The sequence below is a fragment of the Lutjanus erythropterus genome, chromosome 2, assembly GCF_056507025.1.
Source record: "Lutjanus erythropterus isolate fLutEry1 chromosome 2, fLutEry1.hap2, whole genome shotgun sequence".
In the NCBI taxonomy this organism is placed as follows: domain Eukaryota; kingdom Metazoa; phylum Chordata; class Actinopteri; order Lutjaniformes; family Lutjanidae; genus Lutjanus; species Lutjanus erythropterus.
Window position 1 is genome coordinate 45,518,788 of NC_139318.1, and position 27,419 is coordinate 45,546,206.

The 27,419-nt window shown below is 37.0% G+C and overlaps 4 protein-coding genes across 8 annotated transcripts in view; all 4 read right to left on the minus strand.

The window, feature by feature from the left end:
- Nucleotides 1-666: 666 nt before the first annotated feature.
- LOC146332293 (odorant receptor 131-2-like) lies at nucleotides 667-2,046 on the minus strand. Its single transcript, XM_084746089.1, has 2 exons — nucleotides 1,882-2,046; nucleotides 667-1,663 (listed from the first exon to the last, which is right to left on the minus strand). Exons 1-2 carry the CDS (start codon nucleotides 2,029-2,031, stop codon nucleotides 911-913), a joined length of 903 nt encoding a protein of 300 aa, XP_084602215.1. The 5' UTR covers nucleotides 2,032-2,046; the 3' UTR covers nucleotides 667-910.
- A 3,670-nt stretch (nucleotides 2,047-5,716) lies between these two features.
- Nucleotides 5,717-7,161, minus strand: LOC146332294 (odorant receptor 131-2-like). The gene is made up of 2 exons (XM_084746101.1): nucleotides 7,009-7,161; nucleotides 5,717-6,484 (listed from the first exon to the last, which is right to left on the minus strand). The coding sequence occupies exons 1-2, from the start codon at nucleotides 7,156-7,158 to the stop codon at nucleotides 5,717-5,719; spliced, it is 918 nt and encodes a 305-aa protein (XP_084602227.1). The 5' UTR covers nucleotides 7,159-7,161.
- A 3,429-nt stretch (nucleotides 7,162-10,590) lies between these two features.
- LOC146332295 (odorant receptor 131-2-like) lies at nucleotides 10,591-13,158 on the minus strand. The gene is made up of 2 exons (XM_084746113.1): nucleotides 12,997-13,158; nucleotides 10,591-11,378 (listed from the first exon to the last, which is right to left on the minus strand). Exons 1-2 carry the CDS (start codon nucleotides 13,144-13,146, stop codon nucleotides 10,611-10,613), a joined length of 918 nt encoding a protein of 305 aa, XP_084602239.1. The 5' UTR covers nucleotides 13,147-13,158; the 3' UTR covers nucleotides 10,591-10,610.
- An 8,171-nt stretch (nucleotides 13,159-21,329) lies between these two features.
- The window catches only part of matn4 (matrilin 4), a 39,866-nt gene continuing 33,776 nt past the window's right edge, over nucleotides 21,330-27,419 (minus strand). For all 5 annotated transcript variants that reach the window (XM_084741166.1, XM_084741175.1, XM_084741156.1 and 2 more), the window contains 6 exons: nucleotides 26,209-26,306; nucleotides 25,457-25,588; nucleotides 25,092-25,275; nucleotides 24,855-25,007; nucleotides 23,574-23,678; nucleotides 21,330-21,899 (listed from right to left, as the gene is read on the minus strand). In XM_084741166.1, coding sequence (XP_084597292.1) covers nucleotides 21,841-21,899; nucleotides 23,574-23,678; nucleotides 24,855-25,007; nucleotides 25,092-25,275; nucleotides 25,457-25,588; nucleotides 26,209-26,306 — 731 coding nt within the window. In that variant the 3' untranslated portion in view covers nucleotides 21,330-21,840. The remainder of the gene's footprint in view (nucleotides 21,900-23,573; nucleotides 23,679-24,854; nucleotides 25,008-25,091; nucleotides 25,276-25,456; nucleotides 25,589-26,208; nucleotides 26,307-27,419) is intronic.

Below are 27,419 nucleotides of genomic sequence, written 5' to 3' on the forward strand. Positions count from 1 at the left end.
ACAAACCAAACAGTGGCTCTAGAGAGGGCTGAGCATGTTTTCTGCAGGTTTCATGGCCACTGTAGTTTTTCATACCGTATTGCAAGTGGAAGGGGAGGGTGAGGCAAGGAATGTTCTGTTGGTGGCAGTCTACAATCTCGCATGTTAGATATGGGACCCAGCCAATCCGATATTGGTACTGGGGGCCGATATTGACATATTTCACTCACTGGATATTGTATTGGGCTTCACAGCATGAATTAAGTTAAATAACACACTTCATGGTGTTTCCACCTTGGCACTCAACATAAAGAAACAAATTCCAAAATAATGGACTGAAAGCACCGCTGGGGTGAACATCACTCATGGTGTAACAATAAACCAGCACAAAAATGACAAATACCAACAGAAACCACCATGTTCTGAACAAACAGACTACAAACACTAACACAAAAAGTAATATTGGCATTTTGGAACATGAACTAGCAAACTTAAACATAAACTAGCAAGCTTAAACTAAGCAATGCATCATGGGAGATGAGGGCTGTCTCTTAAGAACTTTCTGCAGCACATGTAAATGTCATAAACCACAGTCATACAGCGCCCCCAATGGTTGGAGGACAGCATTACACAAGTCTGAGGCAGAGCATGAATTTAAAACTTTTCAGACGGTGAAAACTCTGACAGATCAATGGGTGTCATCATGTTGGCTCTGTTCACTGTTTATTATACACTTTATATTTGTACAATGAAGTGACCAACACTGAATGGACACTAAATCTAACTTGACTTGAATCTGGATGTAATGCAACGCCTCAGATATGCAGATGAGTTTGGAATTACACAAAGGTGTAACAGATTTTAATGATCTGAGAGTGAAGCCTGGAGTTTTGCACTAAAGTTTTTGAATGTTTGCTTACAGTTTGGTGTCTTAACACAACAGATGTCTTTTCAAGTACTTCCTGAAAGTATTGTCTCGTAAGCCATAGATGATTGGACTTATGGATCGTGGCAGGACCTGTACAACAATATAATAAGCAAAGAGAGAGTCTGTGTAATTCTTAGGGAACCACTGCTGCAGAACATCTAATAACTGGGGGGCGACGTATGTTGTCATACACAGCAGCAGCTGAAAACCATGGAGGAGGATTGTGTTTCTGGCTTTTTTAGCATCTTTGCTTGCTGTTTTTGCAGTAAACAGAATTCTGAAGTAAGTGTAAAAGATGGTGATCCAGACTATAACTAAAAACACTACATATGTCATATCCCTCTTTTGGATGATGACGGGATTTGGGAAGACAGTTTGTCTGAGGCAGAACACTCGTGAATGAAAGAAGTCCAGAGGCTGAGTGGCCAAAGTGATGAAGAGATCAGGAAGAACAGAAAACATGGTTGTTGTCCAGATTAAACCAATCAGAATCAAAGTTTTCTTGATGGTGCAGATCTGCACATGATGAAGCGGGAGGCAGATGGCGATGAAACACTCCACCGCCATGCAAGCCAGGTTCAGAGGAGTGTTTTCAGTGGTGAAAAGGGCGATCAGCACGAAGACGCAACAGAGGGAGACATTTATTCTGTAGACGGTGTAGCTGATGACAAACAGGAGGATGGACAGTGTCACTTGGATCATGTCGTTGACCACCAGATGAATAAATAGAATATAGCGTGGATTCATGTAGAAGATCTGGAGGGTAGAACATAAAAATTGAGTTCTGTGAATACAGAAATATCCATTTATGCACATTTTTTACAATGATCCCTGTGATGTTCATATCAAATAATATTTTTTTTGTCCAAAATAACCTCAGGTGTAAATGTAGTGTAGTGTAAATGTTAAATTCTACCAAATATCTTCAGTAAATGAGTCATTACTGGTGTCATTGTATTAAAGGAGAATCAGACCTGGTGTCTGCTGAAGGTGTGAATGAGGCTTGCATTGATGTAGTTGATGGAGATCCCGAGAACCACAACGATCACGTTCTTGGTCATGGCTTTAGAGAAGGAATCAGGGTACCGACCGACCACCGTCACGTTCACAGATGACACGTTCATCTTTTGACAGCTGGAGTTTAGCCTAACAGAAAAGAAAAACATAAGATTATGCAAAAATTAGTAAACAGAATGTCCACAATAATTATAGAACACAACAGATTTACTCTATTGGACCAAATGTAAGACAACACTGGTTAATGGGCATTTTAACAACACTGGTTTTAAATGCAATAAATTCAATGCTAAATAATATTTTTAATTTAATTATTTACAAAGAACACAGAGCTATATTCTACTGTTATTTCTAATTCAATTTTTACCTTCTTTTTTCTTTAAATTACTTTTTTTTATTGATCTACAGAACACAAGTAATCCACTGGTCATCATGTTAAAGTGAGAACATTTACATCCTGACACAGTTTAGTTTACTGACTCTTCTGAAAGTCAGACATTTACTTCCATTACTTCCATCCCACAGCATCTTAAATTTGCATCACTAAGGTGCAAACACACAAACTTTATGTATCACATGTATGTGATCATTATGTTTCCATGAAAGCATCACATCATCATCATCATCATCTTATTAATATATATTCATAATGCATGCACAAAAATCTACACAGAAGTTAAGCTCCCTTTAAAAGTATATTAAGGAATCATATGAAAGGAAAGTTTTGTAAGTCACCTAAATGTAATCCCCAAAAAATGCGTCTCTAGTTCAGTCTTTTTGTGAGAAAATAGGAGTCAACCCCATAAATCCCAACAGAAAACTGATTTCTGTTCATGCAGAAATCCTGTATCTCCTGTATAACATATAAAAAGTCCTGAGAGATCCAAATGGTGGTTCAGAGATGTTTCTTAACTATATCCTGGTATTTCTTTGGTTCCTAAAATTCTCTTTTTAAATCAACATCACTATGTCAGTATTCCTGCACACAAGGCAATAAAAAATTGCCACTAATCCATATTAATGTTGTTATATAGACAAATAAAAAATATCTAAAAAGCACTTAAAATAGCACATTATATTCTGTTCAAAATATTTGTTACTGCCAAATTGACACAAAGAAACATGAACATAAACTTGAACATGTGAAAACCTCTGTAAACACAAATCCACAATAGTCTTCTAACCTTGCAAGTTAGGGTCTTATGTACATAAGAGTAACCATAAAAAACTATTATAAACATATCAACCTTTTGTGTGGACGTCAGAACAGAGGACATTAGTTTTTAATTACTGTCTCACATTTATTTTTTTTTTTTTTTTTAAGACTTCTGTTTTGTTATAAATGACACATTTATGAGACTAGATCAGTTGAAAGAGTTGCAGTTTGTGTCAGTTCATTTCCTCTCAGCTGAATGCAGCAGAAAATCTCACTTCTGTCCCTGTAGTGTTCAAATAACAGCTGTACTACACAGAGCCAAGTGTGCATGTCACTGTCTTTATATATACAAAGAGGTGAAAATCTAGAATAAGATCCATCGTGACAACAATTACAAAAGAAAGACTTACTCTTATAAATCCCAGATGGTTTCTTGTTTGTCTTTCATCACCTACTTGTATGGTTCAGCCTGTTTTTGCAAAGTTACAGTGTGACTCCCTTCCTGTGTTTAAATTAAGCTGAAGCAACAACCTGCTGATGAACAAGGATTGATTAGCATTTAACATCAAACTGTTGCACTGTAATAAATACTAATGAGTGATTTTGCATGTTTGTTATAATATCAAATGATTTTTAAACAGTACAACATCTGCCATTGATATCAACTTTTATGATCAATTTTTAAAAATCATTTGAAGAAACAAGACACAGCTGGTAGAACATGTGGGGCGTAAGAAAAAGAAAAGTTTTATTCTGCATAGAAATATATCAGGAGAGAAAGAGCTCACCTGAGGAAGATCAGAGCATCAATCTAAAATATATATATATAAAAAAACAATGTTTTACTCGCTTGAATAGACATAAATGCATTAAGACTCATGGGAGAAAACAGTGTGATAATGTAAAAACAACATGATCACAAAATTTAAATGTTTGGAATTAAGCAAGTCCTTCACTTCCATGATCAGCTTGTTAAATGATTGTGTTATAGAACAGAATTTAAATGGCACACTCAGCTTCAGGTTCTGTAACGGTGAATATTATAACCATAGATAACAATCACTAAAAGAAAAACTGTCATAAATAAGCGTTTGTACACAGAAGCCACATGTTTGTTGTTTATGTGCACAAACAACAGAGCTGATGAGAACCTGATGATATAGTTTCAGCTGGAAAGTTAAAAGTCATGATAAAGGAACATAGTTTAACTGATGAGAACATTTCATTATCCAAGTTTGTAATATTTGATGTGACATTATAGATATATGACTGCAGTGAGGAGGAGGTGGTGCTTACCGTAGTCGATGCATTTAGACGAGGACACCAACAAAAATGGTTCCAGTAAATCTCTGACTTTATATATAATGTGCTGCACACACACACCTCAGGGTTCAGAGGTGTGTGTGTGCAAACTAAAGGTCCAGTATGTAAGATTTAGGAAAGTCTTTTGGCAGAATAGAACAGAAAAAATGAATATATTATTCATACACGTGTTTTCATTTAGTGTATCATATCCTGAAATTAAAAATCATGCTTTTATTGTTATTTATTTTATTTTTTTTTACCTCAGAATGAAGTGTTGTCCTGATATCATAATTTCAACTTTGCTACTGATACCAAGTTTAATGTCATGACACTTGATACCAGAATTATACTTGAATTGATACTGGTTGGATACTGGTTGGATACTGGTTGGATACTGGTTTGACGCTGGACACCAAACAGATCAGAAACAGACCATGAGAAAACATGAGAACCACAGAGTGTACGAATACATTTACAAAAAATCTAGAACAATTTCATTTTAATTTCATTTAACAAGGACCGATTGCTAATCTATGGTTATATTTATTGGGACAGATGTAAATATCTAATGTATTATAGACCAGCCCTGCACAGTCCTGTTCTATGAAGACTCCCAGAACTACAAACCATGACAACATCAACAGGCCATTTCCACTTAAACATGACTTGAGCAACACAATAGCTTCTTCTTCTTTTTTTTTTTTTCTGGACAAATGGTGCTGCTATCGGTATTTATGTAACGTTAATTCGCTCTTAAAGCCATATTATGACAGAATCAGGGGTTGCAGCCATGAGCCACAGGATCCTGTGGGGGCGTTTAGTTGTGCATAGAGCATGACTGCTGTGAAACAATCAGAAAATAACGTTTTATTTCTCTGATTCAGTAGAACTTCTCCTCAGTCTGTGCCCTGCACACTCCCTCTCTCCCCCTCTGTCTCCCTCACACACATCAACACAAACAAAAGGTTTAAGGTGGACCAGGACAGCTTTTCTCATTTTAGCTGCTGTTCCTTTGCTCAGAAGACGACCACAGCCCGTAACCACAGTTCCCAGTTACACCAGCTAAAAGGTTTTCACATATGTGCATGTGATGTCTTTATTTTTTGTATCAAATTATGGAAAGTAATATTGATAAGTGTGTTGATAAGTATCCTAATGATACCCATCTTTACACATTAACAATTCTAAGTTTGGATTTACACACATATATAAGAGCTGTGTGTCTCTCTGAACTTTACATTGTCTGCATGTGACTTGGCTGAATGAACTAAATAGTGTAAAGGCAAATGAAAGCACAGGGAAAGTTTGCTTGTTTTAACTTGGTTTGTTGATTAATTTTTGCTGATTTTACACAACAGATACCTTTTCAAGTACTTCCTGAAAGTACTGTCGAGTAAGCCATAGATGATTGGACTTATAGATCGTGGCAGCATTTGTACAATAATATAACAAGCGAAGAGGGAGTCTGTATAATTCTTAGGGAACCACTGCCTCAGAGCATCTTTCAGCTGAGGGGTCGCATATGAAGCCATACACAGCAGCAGCTGAAAACCATGGAGGAGGATTGTGTTTCTGGCTTTTTTAGCATCTTTGCTTGCTGTTTTTGCAGTAAACAGAATTCTGAAGTAAGTGTAAAAGATGGTGATCCAGACTATAACTAAAAACACTGCATATGTCATATCCCTCTTTTTGATGATGACAGGATTTGGGAAGACAGTTTGTCTGAGACAGAACACTCGTGAATGAAAGAAGTCCAGAGGCTGTGTGGCCAAAGTGATGAAGAGATCAGGAAGAACAGAAAACATGGTTGTTGTCCAGATTAAACCAATCAGAATTACAGTTTTCTTGATGGTGCAGATCTGTACATGATGAAGAGGGACGCAGATGGCGATGTAGCACTCCACCGCCATGCAAGCCAGGTTCAGAGGAGTGTTTTCAGTGGTGAAAAGGGCGATCAGCACGAAGACGCAACAGAGGGAGACATTTATTCTGTAGACGGTGTAGCTGATGACAAACAGGAGGACAGTCAGTGTCACTTGGATCATGTCGTTGACCACCAGATGAATGAAAAGAATATAACGTGGATTCATGTAGAAGATCTGGAGGGTGGGAAGAAGAAGGTGTTAGAAAGTGTCGGAAAATGTTTGCAAATCCTATATATATATGTGTATATATATGCAAACTTAAAAAAGCAAATCACAATAAATCTTAATCATAATTACACTACTTATAGAATCCCAATGCAACACATATTGAATCAGCATCCCAGTATCATGATAGTGCAGAATCAGAAGATAAGTGTATCATCCAGCCGTGCAGGCGATCATAATATAGAGAATTGTGTTTTTAAATTTCCAGTTGACTCTTCTGCATTGATTCATAATCTTTTCAAGAGCATGAATGGACTTTTTTTTCTCCCACCTTGTGTGGAGGTCAGGTCACTCACCTCCAGTCAGATTTCTGAATCAAATACAAAATGAACCCAAACTTAAAACCCACAAATTTCTGTTAAATCAAAATGTGATTTAAAAGGCGGTACTTCAACATTACAGCTTCCTCTAGAGCTGCTGATTATTTTGTTATTAAATGAATTGTTAGTGATCACGTCACAGAAATAGCAGACCTGGTGTCTTCTGAAGGTGTGAATGAGGCCTGCATTGATGTAGTTGATGGAGATCCCGAGAACCACAACGATCACATTCTTGGTCACGGCTTTAGAGAAGGAGTCTCGGTACTCTAAAACCACCGTCACGTTGGCAGACGACACGTTCATCTTCTGAAATCTGCAAAGAAAAGATGAATTTTCTTCAGTTCTAATTAAATATGTACAGTCATCATAAACTACAACAGTTTACCTTATAAAAAGACACTGATTTTAAGAGCGTCAGCTGCCTGAAGATGAAAAACACTAAAACAGAGTAGAGAAATATAACATGAAGGCCTATTGTCAAATTTAAAGAAAAGCATGCATCTGCATTTTTGAGGAAATGACAGGAAAACATCATCAATGTACATTATTAATAATCATTAAAAGTGAGTTGCAAATATAGGCAGGTTAACTTACTCTTTAGATCAGAATTATATCAGTGAAACACGCAGAGCTTTAAATAATACTGAATACTTGAATACTAATGTCACAAAAACACCTTTTCAGTAAATCAAAAACATAAAATAAATCTATGAGAACAATAATATTTGACTTATTTGAGCATCGTACAGAACAAGGATGCAAGGAGCATGATAACCTGTACGCTGGTCATATTTCTGATGAATTCATGTTTAAACAACCTTGATCAACTCAACTTATTCATCAACATATTATGTTTTTGTCTACAACAAGTTTTCTGCTCATTATTCATTTGTGTTTTATAATCTAATATCAGAAGATCAGAGAATAGACTTACATCTGCTTATTGGCACTAAAATGTTGTGTTTCATTACAGTTTTCAGCAAAGCTAGAGGTTTTATTTCCAGATTATTTAAAGAAACATACATTGGACATAATTCCAAATGTTTATGGAAAATCCTGCTTAAGATCCAAATAATGAAAACAAGTTGAGAAACAAGTTCTCACCTCAGCAAGAAGATCAGTTCATGTTCAGTGAATCTGTACACTCTCCAAACCCTCCTAAAATGTTTTATAATGCAAATTCAAAAGATGTTTTTTAAACAGCATTATTAATGTTTGTGTAGGATCAGCCCAGCGTTCATGTCTCTGAAACTGTCCATGTTCCAGTTTAGAACAAATATCTTAGACTGAACAGATTTAAAATCATTTTCTTGGAATCAGGGAAATTAAAACAGAAAAGGTCAGCAGATAAAAAAAGATATAAACATTAACAGACATTAAATATCTTCCATAAAGTTAAACACAGTTCAGAGGCATCATGTACGTCCCAGCAGGTGGTACTTACCTTAGTTAGATCATTTAGAAAGAAACAATATGGCGAGAGAAAATCTCAGATTTTATAAGTGGTGTGGACATCCCAGAATTCCCTGATGTGTGTGTGTGTGTGTGTGTGTGTGTGTGTGTGTGTGTGTGTGTGTGTGTGTGTGTGTGTGTTAACATTATACAACACAGGGTTGCACAAAAAGTTTTAGTCCCTTAATGTTACACACATATAGAACATACAGATAATTAAATTTAGAATGGAAAAGGATAAAGTACAAAATTAATTTAGATAAAAAAAAAACTATATATACAATTATTTATAGTCATACTATGTATGAATATATACACACACCCAGGAAATACTTCTGTTGTGAACAGTAGCAGTCAGATATTCATGATAACGGCAGCTCATGTAGATGCTCCTTCAAACTTTGCCACTTTCTCTTTAAATCTGTTTTTATTTTTTTATTTTTTGTATGACAGAATTATGCTCGTAAGCATTGAAAAAGGAAGTGTGGGGTTTGGATGAAGGAGCAGCGGACCTTGAGACAACAATGCACACAGCATCTGTCAGACACTCAGCCAGGCCAGCAGGAGAGCATGGATTAAAACCATGCTAACCCGGCGTGGACTTGAGGCTGCTCCTGGCTAATGCAAATCAGTAAAATGAAATGGACAGAATTGGACTGGAGTTGGCCAAACAATGGGAACCCAGAGTCTATTCCTCAGAGACCTGCTCCACTACCACATCCTGGGTCATGGTGTTGCACTTGACTGACGGATGGTAATCTATACTAGCTGAAAGGAACATGCAAGACCCTGGCACGAATAGAGGAGGACTCCATATTCACATTAATTCTTGTGAAGATGTTGACTACATTATCATCATTTGTGCCCTCAAAGAATTAACAACACAAAAGACCAAATGACTCCTGGGCTTTTGTTGCTGTTTATACTCAACCTGACACAAATTCAGAAAATGCACTACAGAATTATTTAATGGGTTTCCAGTTTTGTGGCCAGCACGAGTCCCTCTTAGTCTTGTCCCCATTCTCCTCCACTCCTCCTGGGGTGGTCAGAGGCGGTGCGTCCGTCTGGTCTGGCTGAAAGATCCTGTGTGCATTGATGATCATCTCAAGTTACACTGCACTTAAATCAAACCCCACGCTTCTTTTTCCAATGTGTCTGAGTGTGTTTCTGTCATAGTGAATATGTTTCATCAATAAAGCTAAAAATAACAGAACAAAACAAAATTTGAAGGAGCTACCTGCCGCAACATCTGCACTGAGCCGCTATTGCCATCGAGAGAAAAAAGATTTGGTAACGTATGATTTTTTTTTTTTTTTTGCTTTTTTGGGGGGGGGTAAACAGAACTACAGGCCGGTGAAAAAAATGTAGTATTGATTTTGAGGTGAACAGAGGCCTCATGTACAAACACAACTTTGACATTTTCCAAAAGCATTTATTTTTTGGTTTGTTTGTTTGTTTGTTTTGTTTTTTATTCCTCCCGTCAGCGCCCCCCACCAAGGCGCTGGCTTACACCTGGAGCTGGTTCCTGGATGCCTACAGTAATACTTAGGAGGGGTCAAAGGCACAGATCATGTTTCTATATTTATATATATATAAATATATATATATGTTGTACTGTGTATAAATGGGGCTAATAAATTTGATTAACCATTTACCATTAATGGGCAACAATATTTGGTGATGGAGCTGTAATAATAATAACTGAACTAATAACTGAAAGTATCATTTCAAGACATAAGACCTTTTGTAGCTAAAGTAGTTCTCTGTTGATGTGTGTTGACATTTTAAACAGGGCTGGTTATTGTTCTCAAACTGTTCATACTTGTGACAAATGATAACAACACATATGAACAAATTCAAAATTGTTTTAAGATTTAGCTGGAAAAAACATAAAGCAAACATAAAAATGGAAAAATACACCATAAATGGGCCTGTGTGAGTGAAAGAGATTTAAACCAGAATGTGTTTGAATGAATAATATGACTGAGATTAAGTTAAAAAATAATAATAATAATAATAATAATAATAATAGACAAACCCTTGATATCCTGCTCATGTTGCGCTTCATACCAAAAAAATTAAGGTTTGATATCATCCCTAATTTTAACGCACCATTATTTAAACAACTGTCAGCAAAACTCACCAAAAATGAGCAGATTCAGTATCAGTAAGTCTGATTTTGATCAAACGTAGTTTCTAACAAAGTAAAAGAAATCTGGATCTGATTCCAGGATCTGATGCCATTTAATATTTTTGATAGATTTAATAGAAAAACCTCTGTATTATAATCCATAAACTGCTGCTCACTGTGGGCTCACTTTACATAACAGATACCTTTTCAGGTACTGCCTGAAAGTCTTGTCTCGTACGCCATAGATGATTGGACTAATGGATCGTGGCAGGACCTGTATGATGATGTAACAAGCAAACAAGGTGTCAGAAAAATTCTTAGGAAACCACTGCTGCAGACCATTTTTTAACAGGGGTTCTGCATATGTTGCCATACACAGCAGCACCTGAAAACCATGGAGGAGGATTGTGTTTCTGGCTTTTTTAGCATCTTTGCTTGCTGTTTTTGCAGTGAAGAGAATTCTGAAGTAAGTGTAAAAGATAACAAACCAAACTATGACCAGATATAGAATATAAGTGATATCCCTCTTCTTAATAATGTGGGGATTCGGAAAGGCAGTTTCCCTGAGGCAGAACACTCGGGAGTGAAAGAAGTCCAGAGGCTGCGTGGCCAAGGTGATGAACAGGTCAGGAAGAACGGACAACATGCTCGTCGCCCAGATTAAACCAATCAGCCCGTACGTTCTCTTGACGGTGCAGATCTGCACGTGGCGTAGGGGGATGCAGATGGCGACGTAGCACTCTATGGCCATGCAGGCCAGGTTCAGAGGAGTGTTTTCAGTGGCAAAAAGAGCGAGCAGGATGAAGGTGCTGCAGATGGACACATTTATTTTGTAGACAGTGTAGCTGATGATGAACAGCATGACGGTCAGCATGACTTGGATCATGTCGTTGACCACCAGGTGAAAGAACAGAATATACCGAGGGTTCATGTAGAAGATCTGAAGGGAAGAAAAGTTCATGTTTTCAAATACTGGCTTCATGATTACATTGACTTAATATTTGTGCTGTTTCTTACAATCTGCTGAAAAATCATTAAATATACCTGTAAATCTGGCTTTATGACAATATGCATTGAGAGGCAGTAAAAATATGAAGAGATGCCGATACAATTTCTACTGTGGCACAATTTGATTGACTGCATTAACAAAAGCCAGGCTATTCCCATTAGTCTATGTATATCTATAAATTTCCAAACAGTTTACTTCATCATATTATATTTTGCAGATGTCTTATGAAACTATATTTAGTCTGGTAGTAAATATTGACTGACCAGTACTCGATTTTGGAAGCACATACTGATATTTGAGAGCTTAAAGAATTATGACCGAGATATGAACAAGGCAGATCATTTTGAAGTTAAACACTATATACATGTACAAACTACATAAGGTGACATTATGACCAAGCCTCAAAATTAGAAATATCCCACAATAAAAATAGCACCTAGGACACAAAAAGGTGGGACAGTAAAGAAACTCAGAAACTGCTTCTGTTTTCTTTCTTATTTAAAATATAAGCAGTCAGCCATGACTTAAGCATGTGCAAAAAAATCATTAAAGCATTAATTGTCTTTGACAGTGAATTATAATGTACACTTACAAAGCAAAACAAAATGACAGGCACTCATTTTAGAAAATAACGTAATAAAATAAATTTAACAATTTAGTATTGCTGTAGTTCGGTTTGATATATTGTTACATCCCTATTGTCAGTGTTCTCTTACATGTCATCTAATGTGTGGTGTATGAAAGTGTCTAAATAATAATTGCACTGTTAAAACTTATGAAATTGTACCTGTAATGTTATAATCTATTGTACTGAGTGAGAAAAAAACTTCTGTTTGGGACAGTGCTTATAAAGTCTGACATGGTTGATAAAATTCAGGACTTCGAGCCCTGAGTGTAACTGAACACATCCAATACCAGTATATATGATTATATATATATATATACCAGTATATACCAGTATATACCAGTATATCTGTGAAAAGTTTTTTATCAGTCGGTCTTTAAACATCACACAGATGAAGGACTGCTCAAAGGCTGCTGATAGCTCTGATTCTTACTCACTGATGCTTTGCTTCAAAGTGTTTTACAGTACAAGAAATAAACATTTAATTGGCCAAACCTGTTATTTCAGTGTGTCAGATATTTATTCAGTCAACACTGAATATCTTCTGCTGCTACATAAATTTAGTTTGTGAACAGACTGGACTTGGATCAGCTCATCATTGAACTATATATTTATTTCAGTTTAGACTGAGTTGTTATTTTTAAGGCTGCATTACAGTAAAGTGATGTAATTTTCTGAACTTATCAAACTTTTCCAGCTGTTATTTGCCTTTAAACATTTTTTCATTATATTCACATTACTGATGATTATTTTTTTTAAAAATCTTACTGTGTTCTCATTCTGTGAAAGCATCAAGTCATCCCTCCAATACTGATGCAACATATCTGATATTTGATTTCGTCCGTGTCCCTCAGCCTGAATTCTAGCATATTTATTCATTAAATATATCATAAGTGTTTGTACACAATTAAAATGATATCATACCTCGTGTTTGCGAAAGGTTTGAATGAGGCCTGCATTGATGTAGTTGATGGAGATGCCGAGAACCACAACGATCACGTTCTTGGTCACGGCTTTAGTGAAGGAGTCCCGATACTCGATAACCACGGTCACATTGGCAGACGACACGTTCATGACTTAAAGGCTGAAGATCCAACAAATAAGAAAAGGTGATAGAAAATATTGACAATAATTAAAGAGTGTATGGAAATGCATCACTAACCCACATGTAAGACAATCCTGTTTCTGCAACATGTGCAAAACTCAAAGATCAGAAATTCCCAGGAAAATTATCAAACTTATATTTTATATTATCTAAACATTTTTAATATACATGTTGATTATTAGAAACAGTATTATTTAAAAAAAAATAACTTTTTTGTTAAGTGAGGAAAAAGTTTAATTGAAATTGCTTCTAAATGAAAAAACATTATACATTTAAAATAAAGTTAATTGTTAGAATATATGTAAAAGTGCAAACTTCACCACACACTCTTGTGTAAATCATTAAATTTCATTAAAGCATAAGTACACATTATTATACTATGATGTGTTTCAGAGGGATCTAAGATACACACTGTTTAAACTCATGACAGTACCACACTTTTTTTTTCACTTCTCTGTAACATTTATATCTGTATCAATCATAGATATTCAAATGCAAATTTAAGCCAACCTCAATATTTTACAACCAAAACTTCTAAAGCAACTGTTTGGACGTATCTTGAGCAAAATTAAGTTACTTCCTTCCATCAGCAAGAAAAAGAAGCACTCACCTCACCTCCGGCTCAGGATCAAAGCATCAACTTAGAAGATAAAAATCAACGTATTATTTTAAATTGAAGTGAAAGCATTTAAAATCTAGCAATTAACATGCAGGATGAAAAAGAATATGAGGTGTACTGTGTGTAATTATTTTCTCTGTATGTGTTCTGTATTCTTCAATCAGTCTATCACTTGTGACGTTCAGTGTTCTTTAAACAACATAGGAATTATCATACTTCTTTAGCCTTAGTGTTGCTTTGTCAAATTATTTATATTTGACTTTTTAACTTTTATTTTCTTATTGCTTCGTCCAGCAGACTGAAGACTGTTGCTCTGGGAATCTGGAAAAGAAAATTTAAAGTGTAAAATGTCCACAAAAAAATCAGAAAAAAGAATAACATTCAACATTAAATAATAAAATAAAGCAGTAAAAAATTATTATCATTGCATTCTGTAGAAACTGACAATTCACAACCAACCAGTCCAGGTCAGAGCTATCAAAGCAACATGAATGAACTGATGAGAAGGTCACATCATTGTCGGTTCAATACTTCATTCATTTCTGCTGTGACATGTTTCTGATTAAATGACTGCACAGGACTCACCTCAGTTAATCCATTTAGACCAGAGAGAGAGAGAGAGAGAGCGAGGCCTTTATATATGATCTGATTGGCTATCAGCCAAAGCCTCGGGAGTTCAAGGCTTACAAGTATGAATGTCTTTGTACAAAAATAATATATAAATAAATAAACATCAGGGAGGGATTTTTTTGTCCTTTAAGAAAACATTAATTCCAATGTTAGGTTTAAGGTGGATGTTTAAAGCAGCCTGGAGGTCTGGACTGGAAAACCTAAACATCTTTTGAATGGACTGCCATCAAACGTCGTGCAAACATTCATGGTACCCAGAGGATGTACAGTACTTCTTCCTCTAGCGCCACCATGATGTTATCATTTTATTATTTTTTTTGACATGTCTCAACAAGTACTAACATTCATGATCCCCTCAGGTCTGCCAGTCTTACTCGGACTGACGCTTACAATACAGGAAGTCCAGGTATGCGCTCTGAAGAGATGTCAGCGGTGCTAAAAGACATCACAGGGACAAAACTGAGTCCAACTTCCAGGACTCCAACACCAGAAACATGTGATCCAAACTAACGCTAACTATCACAGACTATAAAGAAAACCAGTCTCAGGTCTCAGGACCCCTGCCCGCTAGTCATATACAGGCAGATGTGTTCAGATCCTTTAAAAGAAAAGGATTATATACATGCATATATTATATGCGAGGCAGATGAACCTGAATGCATCCCAGGTCGAGCTCTGAAGGTGTGTTCAGAACAACTGGTAGAGATCTTCAAACATTTTCAATGTCTCACTGCTCTAGTTTGTTGTCGCATAGTTCTTTTCCCCAAAAAGATCAAAAATATCTTTAGATTCTCTTTTGATTTTACTTATTTATTGTTCGAAGGTTGTTGCAGAGGATTGTTGGAGGGAGCCTGTTTTATATTTGACAAATAAAGAACTTAAACAGAAACTTCATACTGTCGAGATGTGTTTGGTGGATGACACTAACTGGGGCCTGTGTTTGGAGTTGAACTTCATACACAGGCCCTATGATGATGAGCATTAAAAAAAAACAAACTTAAATGCTTATCTTTTGTTGTGCGTTTCGAAAACATCTGAGGTTCAACATTTTGGCGTCAGAGAGTTTTGAGGCCTTTTAAATCACGCTTCTTATAATCTGCCTGTCTCGATTAATGTTGTGTAGTTTTTGGATCATGATCATTTTGACATTTTTTGATGTTGTTGTGGAATATGTGTGCAAGAAGAGCTTCCCCCATTAATGTCCAGACTAAAGGCATATATGATACTGCAGTACAGAAACAGCAAAGATATAAACTGGATAATTAATAAACAGTGTTTGTCAGCGAGACATCAGTGACAACTTTTTCATTGTAAAATGTACCGTTCAATAATGTCTTAGCCATCATTCTGTAATCCCCAGATTTAAAGGATCTTCATCAAGAAATGTGTCAAAAAATACCAACATTTTGTGATGTTTGTTTATGTCCTTTATATTCATGAAAAAACATGATAGTTATTGTTCTGAAAGACCCAGTATTTGGCTGAAGTCCATCAAAACTACACTTTAACACATATCAGAACAAAATCTGAATTTATTTTGATAAGATTAAATGTGTGACTTTATGGTTTACTTTTGCTTTTGATCCTATATGATCCTTCCTTCTTCAGTGGTTAAATGTTGAACAGTTGTGTAATTATCATATAAATTATAACCTGTAATTTTAGAGGGACGGGGAAGTTCTGCCTCTGGACTTGACTTAATCTTTCAGAATATTTAGTTATGAAATCACTCAGTTTATCCCACAGTGCTTTGCCGTCTAGAACTTTCTTCTGTTAAGAAACAGAACTTGTGACGTCTCCTGTGTGGCAGCCCAAACCACACACTCCTACAACATTACACTGGCCTGAGTAAACTTACTGTAAGCAGGACTTTGTTGAACTTTCCAGAGAAGTGACTTTTGGGACCTCCTGACATTTTCAACAATCCTCAGTGTATTCAGGAAGTGAGTCATAGAGCAGGAAACAGAACGAGCAGCCATCTCATCAGCCCTCATTAGACCCCTTCAGTTAAAGGTCACACACACTGGGGTTGCTTGTTATGTATCATGCAGCGTGCAGCGCACACACACACACACACACACAGCATCAAAGGGATTTATTAGATACGTCTTCTGAGAGAGTTTCTCATCATTGACATTAAAAGGATTTGTAATTAGGACGTTGAGTCTATTAGCTATGATATTTAAGACAGTTAATTTTAAATGGCCTTTTTAGAAAATGAAAAACAACAACAGCAACAGGTGATTAAGTTCACTGACATTAACAACATTGATTCAAAACAAAAATGAAAATCCTCTGTGGACATATGAGCTGGAAATCCACATGGAGAACAGTGCTGCTCCTCACACGACGGACTTGTTTGCCCTTTTATGAACTTTTACTATGAAAACAATTAACCTGAACTTCCCTTTAGAGCAATTAAAAGTTTTTTTGTGATGATCACAACTTCACTGTGAGGTTGTTGCATCATTCATATTCTTACAGGCTCAAGGAAAGATTTGTGTTTATGAAACATGTAACTTGTGTTTATCTTAAATTTATCAAATGTACTATTGAATTAATTTATTATTCAAGATGATGCAATTAGTTGTTTATCCAATTAATCAGTTCATAAAAAGTAATTTTGTTCATTTAAGTAATTTTTAAAAACAAAATACCTCCCAGAATAAGTCTCCCAAATGTGAATATTTAGGTTTTAATACTCTTCTGTAATGATGATTGAATATTTTTGAGTTTTTGGAAATTGTAATGAGCATTTTTATGCCTCTGTGGCAGCAACAGCTGTGGCCAGAGGCTTTATCTTTTCAGGTTGTCCATCCGTCTGTCCATCCGTCTGTCCCACTCTCATGAATGCCAGATCTCAAGAACATCTTGAGGGATTTTCTTCAAATATCCACTGATTAGATTTTGGGGCTCAGAGGTCACTGAGACCTCACATCCGCCCCGTTCTAATGAACGTCCTGACTCAGGAACACCAGGGAGGAGTTTCTTCAAATCTGCTAGAATTGTAGTTTTTCTTTTCACTTTTAGTACGCACTGCAACATTTATAAAATAAGTACTGTTTCATGAGGTAGGCACGTGATTTTTGCGTACTACTTCATCATAACATTGCATCTTAAACTTTGACCCTCTTGCTCATACATGCATTGCAGTACTTTGAATTAAATTTGAAGTAAAAAGAAAAAGTATGTGATTTAGCACACAGCTAATGAGCTGCTGCTCTCTCAGCTGCTCCGTCCATGTGACGTGTCTTTGACTGTGCAGAGGATTGTGGGTCAGAATTGCCAGAAAAACCTGTTGGCTAACACACCAAATACAGCTGGATGCAATAGGATGTAACGCACTTTTGGACTCAAGGATGAACTGATTCTTTTTTTTTTTCATTACATCTGGCTTAAAGATCTGCTTACGTTCAAAAATGAACTGATTAGAATTTGGGGGTCAAAGGTCACTGTGACCTCACAAACCGTGTTTTTGGCCAGAACTCCAGAATTCATGTGCTAATTATGACAGAATTCACAATACATCTGCCAGGATAAAATGACGAGGTGGAGGTCAGCTTCACTGTGACATCATAATGTTCAGTCGTCTGTCCTGCTCTGTAAAAACAGTCTCTAAGTGAAGACAGCATGTTTCTCACTGGAAATTATTCACAAGTCACTATAGTGGGGGTTTAAGAAAATACACAGTATCATGATATTATATTCAGTGATACTGTATCTATTCTTAAAACACAGTATCATGATATTGTGATTCGTGCAGAGACTCATGGCGATGGTTAATTTTGTGTTGTGTTTAAACCCTCAGCTGCTACATAGGATTCCTCACTGTTCTGTTTGCATATAAAGTAAACTTTTTAAACTTGCATTATACATATGGTGGTTTGTTCATTACACAGTGACAGGAATTGATTTGATTTGATTTGATTTGATTTGATCAGTCCTGTAAAGGCCAATATCTGATCTACTTGATAAGGTCAGTATCAGTAATCAGCAGATTAAAATATCTCATAACTTTTAGAATAAAGTTTGTTATACTTGGTCGTGTTTGTTCAGAAGAAAGAAAGACAGAAACCTCTGGAACAAACGTGTTGCGTCACAGTCTACTGAGAACATGTGCATAAGGTCACTGCCAGTAATGACGCTGTTTGTTTGAAAGCTGACGGATCCCCACGGAGCTGCTCTTTAAACGCAGCAAATTACAATCCACCAGGAATTAGCTTTGTTCCTTTGAAGTGTTTCACTCACTCACATGTTTGTGCTTTTAAAAACAAAACTTACTGCTGACCCACCGAGAACAAACTTTTGTCATCAGGGTTTCCATCACCAATTATTGTAAACAGATTCTCAACATTACAAGCCTTACACAAGAAAGTTTAGTGAAAAGTTTTGAGTTTTAGTTTCAGGTGATCACCCAGTAACTTCTGTTTCTCAGCCCATTTTTCACCAAAAATATAAAAGCTTTAACTTCCCTCTCATAGACAATCTTTTTTTTATCCTGTTGACTTAATTAAGGATCACTGAATGGGCGTGTACAGGGCACAGGCTCAGGGTTACACTGACCAAAAAATCTTGATATTGATCTTTATGATACTGCAGTTGCAATAATATTTAATGATGACTAATGGAACTTTCACAAAATATAAACACAATTAGTTATTTATTTTTTAAATATTTATATTTTAAACATTTTCTGCCTTTAATTGTGTACGACTGCTGAGGATATGACAGGGAAGTGGGAGAGAGAGAATGACACGCAGGGCCGTAGGTGTAAGTCTGTGAATGTTTGTAAGTGATGGTTTCTAAGCTTGAATCAAGAACTCAGAGTCAAAGGAATTCAGTAAGATGAAGACCTTTATTGACTGTAATAAAAATCTGAGTTAGTCTGGAAGGAGAGAGCAAAGTACTTTTAAGCAAAGTAAGTACACACCCGAGACTGTACAGGAATAGATGTTTGCAACACATGATAACAAGAATAAATGCTCAACCTCAAGACAGGGTGTCTAACAGGTGGGGATGTTCCTGGCAACTAGTTTCCCTGTCGATTAAACACAAAATTTAATTTAGACTAGTTGATTAGTATAACACTAAGAAAACACTCAGAAAGCAGTTAAGATTCAGCAGAATTTATTAATTTATAATATTAAACACTGTCCAAAAAAATACTGTGTTTTAAGAGCCATTTGAAGCCGTTAGTCACAGTCTACAATCACTAAATCCGACTGAAATGCCGCTGAAATGTGCTACTTTGCAGGTTTATTTCCGTGTCTGTGCTTAATGTGGTCACTTTTCTCTAGTCGAGTGAACATATATCAGCTTATTCTGTCACAGTCTACATTCATCTGTCCGACTTTGCTGATATAAACATCCGGGGTTGCCAGGGCGATCGGTTCATACGCGTTGGGCGAGAGGAGCTGCCGTCTGACAGAGCCGCAGCCCCGACTAGTGACGGGCGGCTGCATAAAATCTTAGAGGCAACAGATAACTGACATCATGCATGAATGCAATATTGATAAATATTTTAAACGACTAGTATTTCTGGTGTCGACTAGCGAGGGTGGGGACGTTTAATCGTATAGTCGACTAATCACATGCATCCCTGCTAAAAGGTAGTCAACAATTTGACTGAAACCTTGAAAAATCTTGTGAGGGTCTCGCAAATCTGGGGTTCCCCTCTGGACACAACCAGCAGACACCGACGGTGACGGACAACCACATGCCACCGCAGTAACGGCGGCCCCACCGGATGGCGGGACACACAAAGTGGTTGCCAGTTCCGTCTGTACAGCTGTGAATCCAGTTTCCTGTTTATCTTGCTACACACTGCGAGCGTACAAACCCACAAGAACACTCGACCTTATAAAATATAGAAGAAAAGTGAAACCAGAAAAACAACACATGACTCCGAAGTGAAAAGTTGACTGTTTTATTGCCGTCTGTGCTGTAATACAGGGACTCATCAGAAAAATACAAAAAGGTAAAGCTATTAGAAAATATACAAAAACATACAGGCATTCAAATATAAAGGGGCGTACATTTGTGGTGGTCTTTTTTTTTTTATACAAAACTACAAGAATGAATCTACCATAGTTAAGGTGGTCATGAATTTACATGTAGTGGCCTGTGACGCCTCTGATTCTCCGTTTGTCTAAGATTATGACAGACTGGACAAACAAGGCTGCTGATACATCATTTAAAGATAGACGGAGGGTTTTCCTGCCAAAAATGTAATGTGAAGCATTTCGAGGAGGTTTGTTTTACTTGTGTGTAAACCAACACTCCAACATGTTAAGAGCACTGCGAGACAAAATGTAGAAAGTGCAGAGCGAAGAGCGAATTTGATTTTTTACAAAAGGCCAATTCATCACATTTTCTTTATCAGCAAACAGACCACAGCTTTAATGAACAGTGACATTTTAGTTCCCTTTTTAAAAAAAAACATCTAGAGCTCTCTTCTCTCTTTAACAGTCGTCACGCTGCAACGCCACTGAGTTCTGCGATCAGAAATCTACAGGAAGTCATGATTTTGAAATGAAAATTTAATATTGGGAGTGGTAATAACACTTCATTTTTAAAAATGTGCTATTCTACTGTGGTACTTTAAAAAAGCAAAAACATTCTGCTATAAATACATCATATTTAACAAACCGTACAAAACAGATCAAGTATAAACAGCACTAAGAAACAGATGAATGGTGTGTGTGTGTGTGTGTGTGTGTGTGTGTGTGTGTGTGTGTGTGTGTGTGTGTGTGTGTCTATGAATGAACTGTGTGTGATGCTTCCACTGAATAATGATGTGCTTATATCTAATATACAGTACACTGATTACATCCTTTGTGCTGCACAGTTTACATGTCAAAACGTGTTAGATGTCAGAAAATCTCTTGGATTTGTTCTTAAATCTGTTTGTTTGTTTGTTTGTTTGTTTGTTTGTACGTACACACACATGTACTCAGACTCCCAGAGGTTCACAGCTGTCCTGGAGTCTTTATAACATCCTTCTGTTTTATGAAACCATTTGTGTTTTTGTCTTCTAACGGCTGCTTTGCTCGGTGATGGGTGGGAAGGTGGATGTGGTGCTGTTGTTTTTTTTTTTTTTCTCTTTATTTTAAGACATAAGGTGTACGAATTAGTTCATTTACATCGGTACAGAAATATGATTCTATATCACAAGCTTTCAGATAAATGTCGTCCTCATAAACGTGAAGACCAACAGACGTAGTGAAGGCTACAAAGGCTTCGTGAAAAGACACTTTGGTTTTGTCCATTGATTTGAAGGGTTTCTGATTCCCTCTTTTAATGATCTTGCCAGGATGTGCCCTCCTCCTCCTCCTCTTCCTCCTCCTCCTCCTCCTCTTCCTCAGTCTGTTATTCTTCCTCGGTGGTGTCGTGTTCGCTCACTGTGATGACCAGATCACTTCCTGGAGAGGAGCTGGTTCTCCAGCTGCTCCAGACGAGCAGTCATTCCAGACAGTGGACACTTGATTAAGGAATAATAATGAAACACAGAGTCTGCTTGTAAATACACACATGAACATCCAGCAGATATTTGACAAATGTCAAATACTTTGGTGGTTCTCGGTGGTTCAGTTTACAGATTCAGACATGAATTGTCAACCAAAGAGGTTATGTTTTCAACGCTGTTTGTCTGTTTTTGTTTGTCAGCAGGATTACAGAAAATCCTTTGGCCTGATTTTCAGGAAACTTGATGGAGTTTGAAACTTTGGAGTGGATCTAAATCACAGACAAGATACACCATTTTTATTTTTGTTCACTTTGTGAAATAGGTTATTTGGCCTTAGTGAAGGCCTGTGCTCTCTGAGTGGCCTTCTAGTTTATTTGTTTGTTTTTTAATTGATGCTTTCCAGTTAATATCTTATAGGTCAACAAAATATTATATAAATACATTAGAATTACTAAGATAAGGCTGGTATTATTGTACATGTTTCTTATTGTCAACAATTCTCACTAAAAAGAACAAAACTAACAATGTATTAGTCCGTCTCTCAGTTCTTTCTGACTTTTCTACCATCTGTTGGTATCAGCTGCCACTGATCCTAACTGAATATTTAAATTTTTTAAGAAACACCTCACAGATAAATAGTTTTATGCTTTAACTAGAATTACTGCCTGCTTCCATCAACCACTCAAACTGCAGTTTACATTCATGAATGCATGTAGAGAAGACTTAGAAGTACTTTAATAAAAGGTATTACATGTATTTTTTGGCAAAATTGAAGTTTTCACTCTACGTGTGTGATTCCAGTGAATAATTCCCAGTGAGAAACATGCCGACTGTTTTTACAGAGGAGGACAGAGGACTGATGGAGAGCTAAACATTATGATTTCAAGTTGACCTTCGACCTTTTATGTAAATAAAATGTCATCACTTCATTATTTTTAGTCCTATTAGTCATTTGTGTGAAACCTTGAGATATGTCAGAATGTTTAGTAAGGTCACAGTGACCTTTGAACAGAAAACATTTGAACATTTGTGAGACAAATCTGAAAACTTAATGCCACAGCTGTCGCCAGTGTGCAGCCATAAAAAAGTCTCAGTAATTTCCTAAAACTGCCACACATTGTACTTTAAAAAAAAAAGGTAAGACAGAAGGTAATAGTGCATTTCTTGGGGACTACTTTCGGCAGCGGAATAATCCACATCTGGTGCTCCAATGAGTGTTTGGGGCAGCAGGACAGCACATCTGGGATTGAGTAAAAATTAATTATGGCCACCACAGAAGAAATAATAGATTTTTGACGACAGTGGAGTTCTGTAACACAGAGGAGGAATCAGGATACATCAGTTAGTAGGATCCACTGAGTGTCTCTTTTAGTCTTTTTATGGGTTTTGGTGACAAATTAACCAGGTGCAGAATATCAGCATATTTTAGATTATTTAAAATTTCTTTCCTTTATCCGACAGAAACGTTTAGACTTGAAACAGCTGTGGGAAGAATTTGAGACTGATGTGATGTATGTGTTTGTAAAGGGACCTCACTCTACAGACTTAAAAACCAAATCACTCAAAAGACAGATGTAACTACAGATATAGCTCCACATCTGTAACATACATTACATATTTTTGTAAACATTACCTCTGCATTCAGTGACTGTGAGGTCTTTCTTTTTTTAAAAAAAGGATATGTTTCTGTGTGAGCTGCTCCAGGCTGCTCATGGTGGCCTGCTGGAACTCCACCAGACTCTCACAGGCACAAGGATCCTTCACCTCGATCTCCCCCTGACTCTCCTCTGCAGACACACAGAGAGGGAAAGAAAATACGGTTACAGACAGAAAACACCTTCACTTAATCCAATCTAAACTGTACGACATGTTATACTTTGACTTAATGCAGATATTACTTACTAGGGAGAGACTCACAAAACATGAGGCATTGCTGCAAGTGAAGCTGCTTTTCTGCAGTGTCTGAATTATTTAGATTTCGGGTCACTTAAATACTTTAAAATGTTCTTACATTAAAACACATTAAAACTCTAAATTACTACAGTTTCTGTTGTTAATGTATGATAAGGTATTGATGTATTTTTGGTATTATATGTTATTGCTTTACATTTTGGTGCTTTTTCTTCAGCTGCCAGCAGATGGAGCCAAAGGACAAGAAGTCATTTCAGAGACTCACCTGCAGACATCAGACCAGGTGTGGTCATGTGAGTCTCATCTTTAATTTCTCTTCATGTTCAATGAAATCTTTTTAAAATATTAGGATAATCAATAATTATTCAAGATTGTTTCATTATGTTCATGACACTGAAATCAAACGAATAAAATAATCTGTGAAAAGTTTAAGGTAAACTTTATAAAATCAAAGAATGAATTGCATGTGAACAGCTCCCTGTCGATCGTAGCCGTGGGGCTGCATGATGCAGACAAGTATCTTCAGCTATCATATACAGTAAATATAAAATAAAAATATGCAAAATGTTTATCTGAGATGTGGCGCAGTAGAGGTTTAACGGATCTAGTGGCGAGCTTGCTGGGCTACTTCCACCAGCCTGGTGGAGTAACTGTCTCATCTGTCGATAAATGACTCTTCTAAGGTTATAAAAACCCAACAAGTCTAATTTCCAGATGATTATACGCTAATGAAAACATACTTAGGAATATTCTTTTTAATTTCAGCCATATTTTAACAATAAATCCACCAAAATCTTACGCACTGGACCTTTGAAATTGCACAAAAGTTTAATATTTCACTTCATCCATTCGGTAGTTTCTTGCAGTGCAGTACTTAAGAAATAAATTAGTTTATTTCAACTATGTGGACAATAAGATAATGATCAGCTGCCATTTTGGTACTTTTTCTATTTAGACCACGAGGATCAGCTGGTAAAACTTTGATAGATTGGTGTGAACTGTAGGAATTTGTTACTACTGGAGTCTGCGGTCAAACAGATTTCCAGTTGTACCTGGGCAGACGTTGAGTTTGAGGTTCTCAGCGATGGTGCTGATGGCAGTGAAGTCGGTGGTGTAGTAGAAATGTTTCTCCACAGGGTCAGAGGCAATCTCACGAAGTTCATCTTCAACAGCTTTTCCTACGCCCACAGCGTACATGGTGACACCTGCATACAGACTGGAATTAGATCATTTAGATCAAAAACCCAAACCGTCGATGAGGTTTGACCCCCACACTCGCTGAGTCTTACCGGCTTCTTTGGCCTTCTTGGCGTACTCCGTGATGTCGTCCTGAGAGCGTCCGTCTGTGAACACCAGTCCAATACGAGGGATGTTGCGGCTGGCGGGACGAGCGCCCTCCGCCTCTGAGAAGCTGTTCTCCACCATGTGTTTAAGGGCCAGACCCGTCATGGTACCTTTCTCCATGTATTCAACCTGGACGAGCACAGAAACAACAGTTCACAGTAGGTTCTCTGGTTCCTCTGGGTTACACAATGAGGTTAGACACTGTGAATGATTCATTGGCTTCAGTTTCGGAATACTCTTAAACTTAACTTATGCTTAAAAAATTAAACTGAAGATAGTTTGTTGGTGTAAAAAGACAGAACAGCTTTACCTTCATGACTGCAGCTTTGATCTCGTCAGCGGTGTGGTACATGTTGAGAGGGAACTCTGTCCTGACCCTGCTGGAGTACTGAACCAGACCCACTCTGGTGCCGTGAGCAGACACGTCCAGAGAGTCCACGACCTGGAGCAAAGGAGGAGGAGGAGGAGAGGAGAGATGTTCATCGGACAGAGCTGACAGGCGACACGAGGCTCAGTTTCTAAGTTTACAGCCTGTCATGATGTTGCGTTTCCCCGGGAACGATGATGCAGCAAATAATCTCATCAGTTAAACACCAGCACACGTTGACCTTAGTGTTTTTTTAATGTGTGCACCAGCTGATATAAAATATATTTGATTCCGTTTACTTATAATTCCTCACTGAAACATTCTTTCTGTGCATCTGTGAAATCTTCTGTCTTTTTATGCTGTTATTTTTGATGGACACTGACTGACAAAATACGAATTATCACAAATATTTCTGATTTTTTTTTTACCTATAGTTCTGCTAATTTTTCTGTAGGTGAGGTCAGTTCATTATCAGCTGATGTTTGTTCTAAATAGTTTGACTGGTGGTTTCTATAGAGGCCGATCAGATGATGAGGTGACAGAGTCCAAAATTATCAGCAAACGAGAAAAACTGGAAAATTCTCCGGCCACACTGGCAGGTAAATGTTTGTCCTAAAAAAGTCAAATACTAAAAAACTAGGCATGTTCTGGAGGCATTAAAACACTGTAGTTGTTAAGATAAAAACATCCCCCACCTGGTTGACAAACTTTTTGACCAGCTCAAAGTTCTGAGGGCGGACGCTCTTGGAGCCGTCGATCAGAAGCACCAGGTCGATGTTTGCAGACTTACAGGCTGAAGAGGAGACAAGAGAGACAGAATGAGACAGAATGAATAAAGACAACAAACAGTCCTCATGTTTACTCTTTAAATTCACACTTATTCTTTCTGTTATCCAGCTGAACCAGACCAATAAGTCAGTACTATAGATTATCACAGATAGGAGGCAGATCATTTGAAATCTGATTTAAATTTGACCACAGAAAGGACAAATACATCCCTGAAGCACAATAAGTTAGACCACCATTTCATATTTTATTTCTCAGCTAAATGTCCTTCATACAGATCTTTGTCTCAATACTTTAAATCTTAAAGAAATTTATGTGATAAAAAATGTTACCATATATTTTATGTTTAAAAAAAATCTGTAATGGTGCACATTTATTGAACCAACCTAATATTGATATCAGTATTGGCCTAAAAGAGTAGAATATTCTTTAAGCTTTAAACTATAAATTTAAGAAATTTGTTAAGAAATAAAAAGAAATGTGCAACACTGGTCCAAGTTGTTGTCTTGTTGTTGCTGTTACTTATTTATAGAGGCATTTTCATAACTTGTTATCCATATATATATATATATATGAAAAATGGCCCATATGGCCTCCATATAAAGTATCAGCAAGATGATTATTGGTACTACTCCAGTACTGAGATGTAGTAAAATTAGAATAAAGAGTTATGTATTTTGCCAGGTTCTCTGGTTACTATGTGAGTTGTCATAGTAACAAAGGATGCAGTTAAGTGTTGGAGAACTGGTCTGTAAGGATAAAGTTTGAACGGATGATAAATGAGACTCTCTGAAAAACTCTGAATATCTGGAGGTTACTGGCAGGCGCTGTGGGTTCCTCTCAGCCTCCCCAGAGGAAAGGAAAATCCAAAAGAAGATCCCATCTCTGTGCAGACAGTTCCTCCCAGACAAAACTGAGCTGCTTTTAACATCAGCGTGAGATCTTTATTTCATCTCCTGAGAAATAACCTCATTCCTTTCTTACTCTGATCCTAATCCCAGATCTGGATGTGTGGTTCCCTCTGGTATGGCTCCTCTGATCACACCAGAATGGATGTAGGTGTCGTGACATCAGGCCATGTCATCCTGATTTATTACAGATTTGTTACATTTTGATTTAA

Bases quoted from the DNA above. Each gene is read 5' to 3' on its own strand.
- LOC146332293 (XM_084746089.1), bottom strand. From the start codon at position 2,031: ATGAACGTGTCATCTGTGAACGTGACGGTGGTCGGTCGGTACCCTGAT. The intron at 1,664-1,881 runs GTCTGATTCTCC...TCTACCCTCCAG, and splicing joins ACACCTTCAGCAGACACCAG to ATCTTCTACATGAATCCACG.
- LOC146332294 (XM_084746101.1), bottom strand. From the start codon at position 7,158: ATGAACGTGTCGTCTGCCAACGTGACGGTGGTTTTAGAGTACCGAGAC. The intron at 6,485-7,008 runs GTCTGCTATTTC...CCCACCCTCCAG, and splicing joins ACACCTTCAGAAGACACCAG to ATCTTCTACATGAATCCACG.
- LOC146332295 (XM_084746113.1), bottom strand. From the start codon at position 13,146: ATGAACGTGTCGTCTGCCAATGTGACCGTGGTTATCGAGTATCGGGAC. The intron at 11,379-12,996 runs GTATGATATCAT...TCTTCCCTTCAG, and splicing joins AAACCTTTCGCAAACACGAG to ATCTTCTACATGAACCCTCG.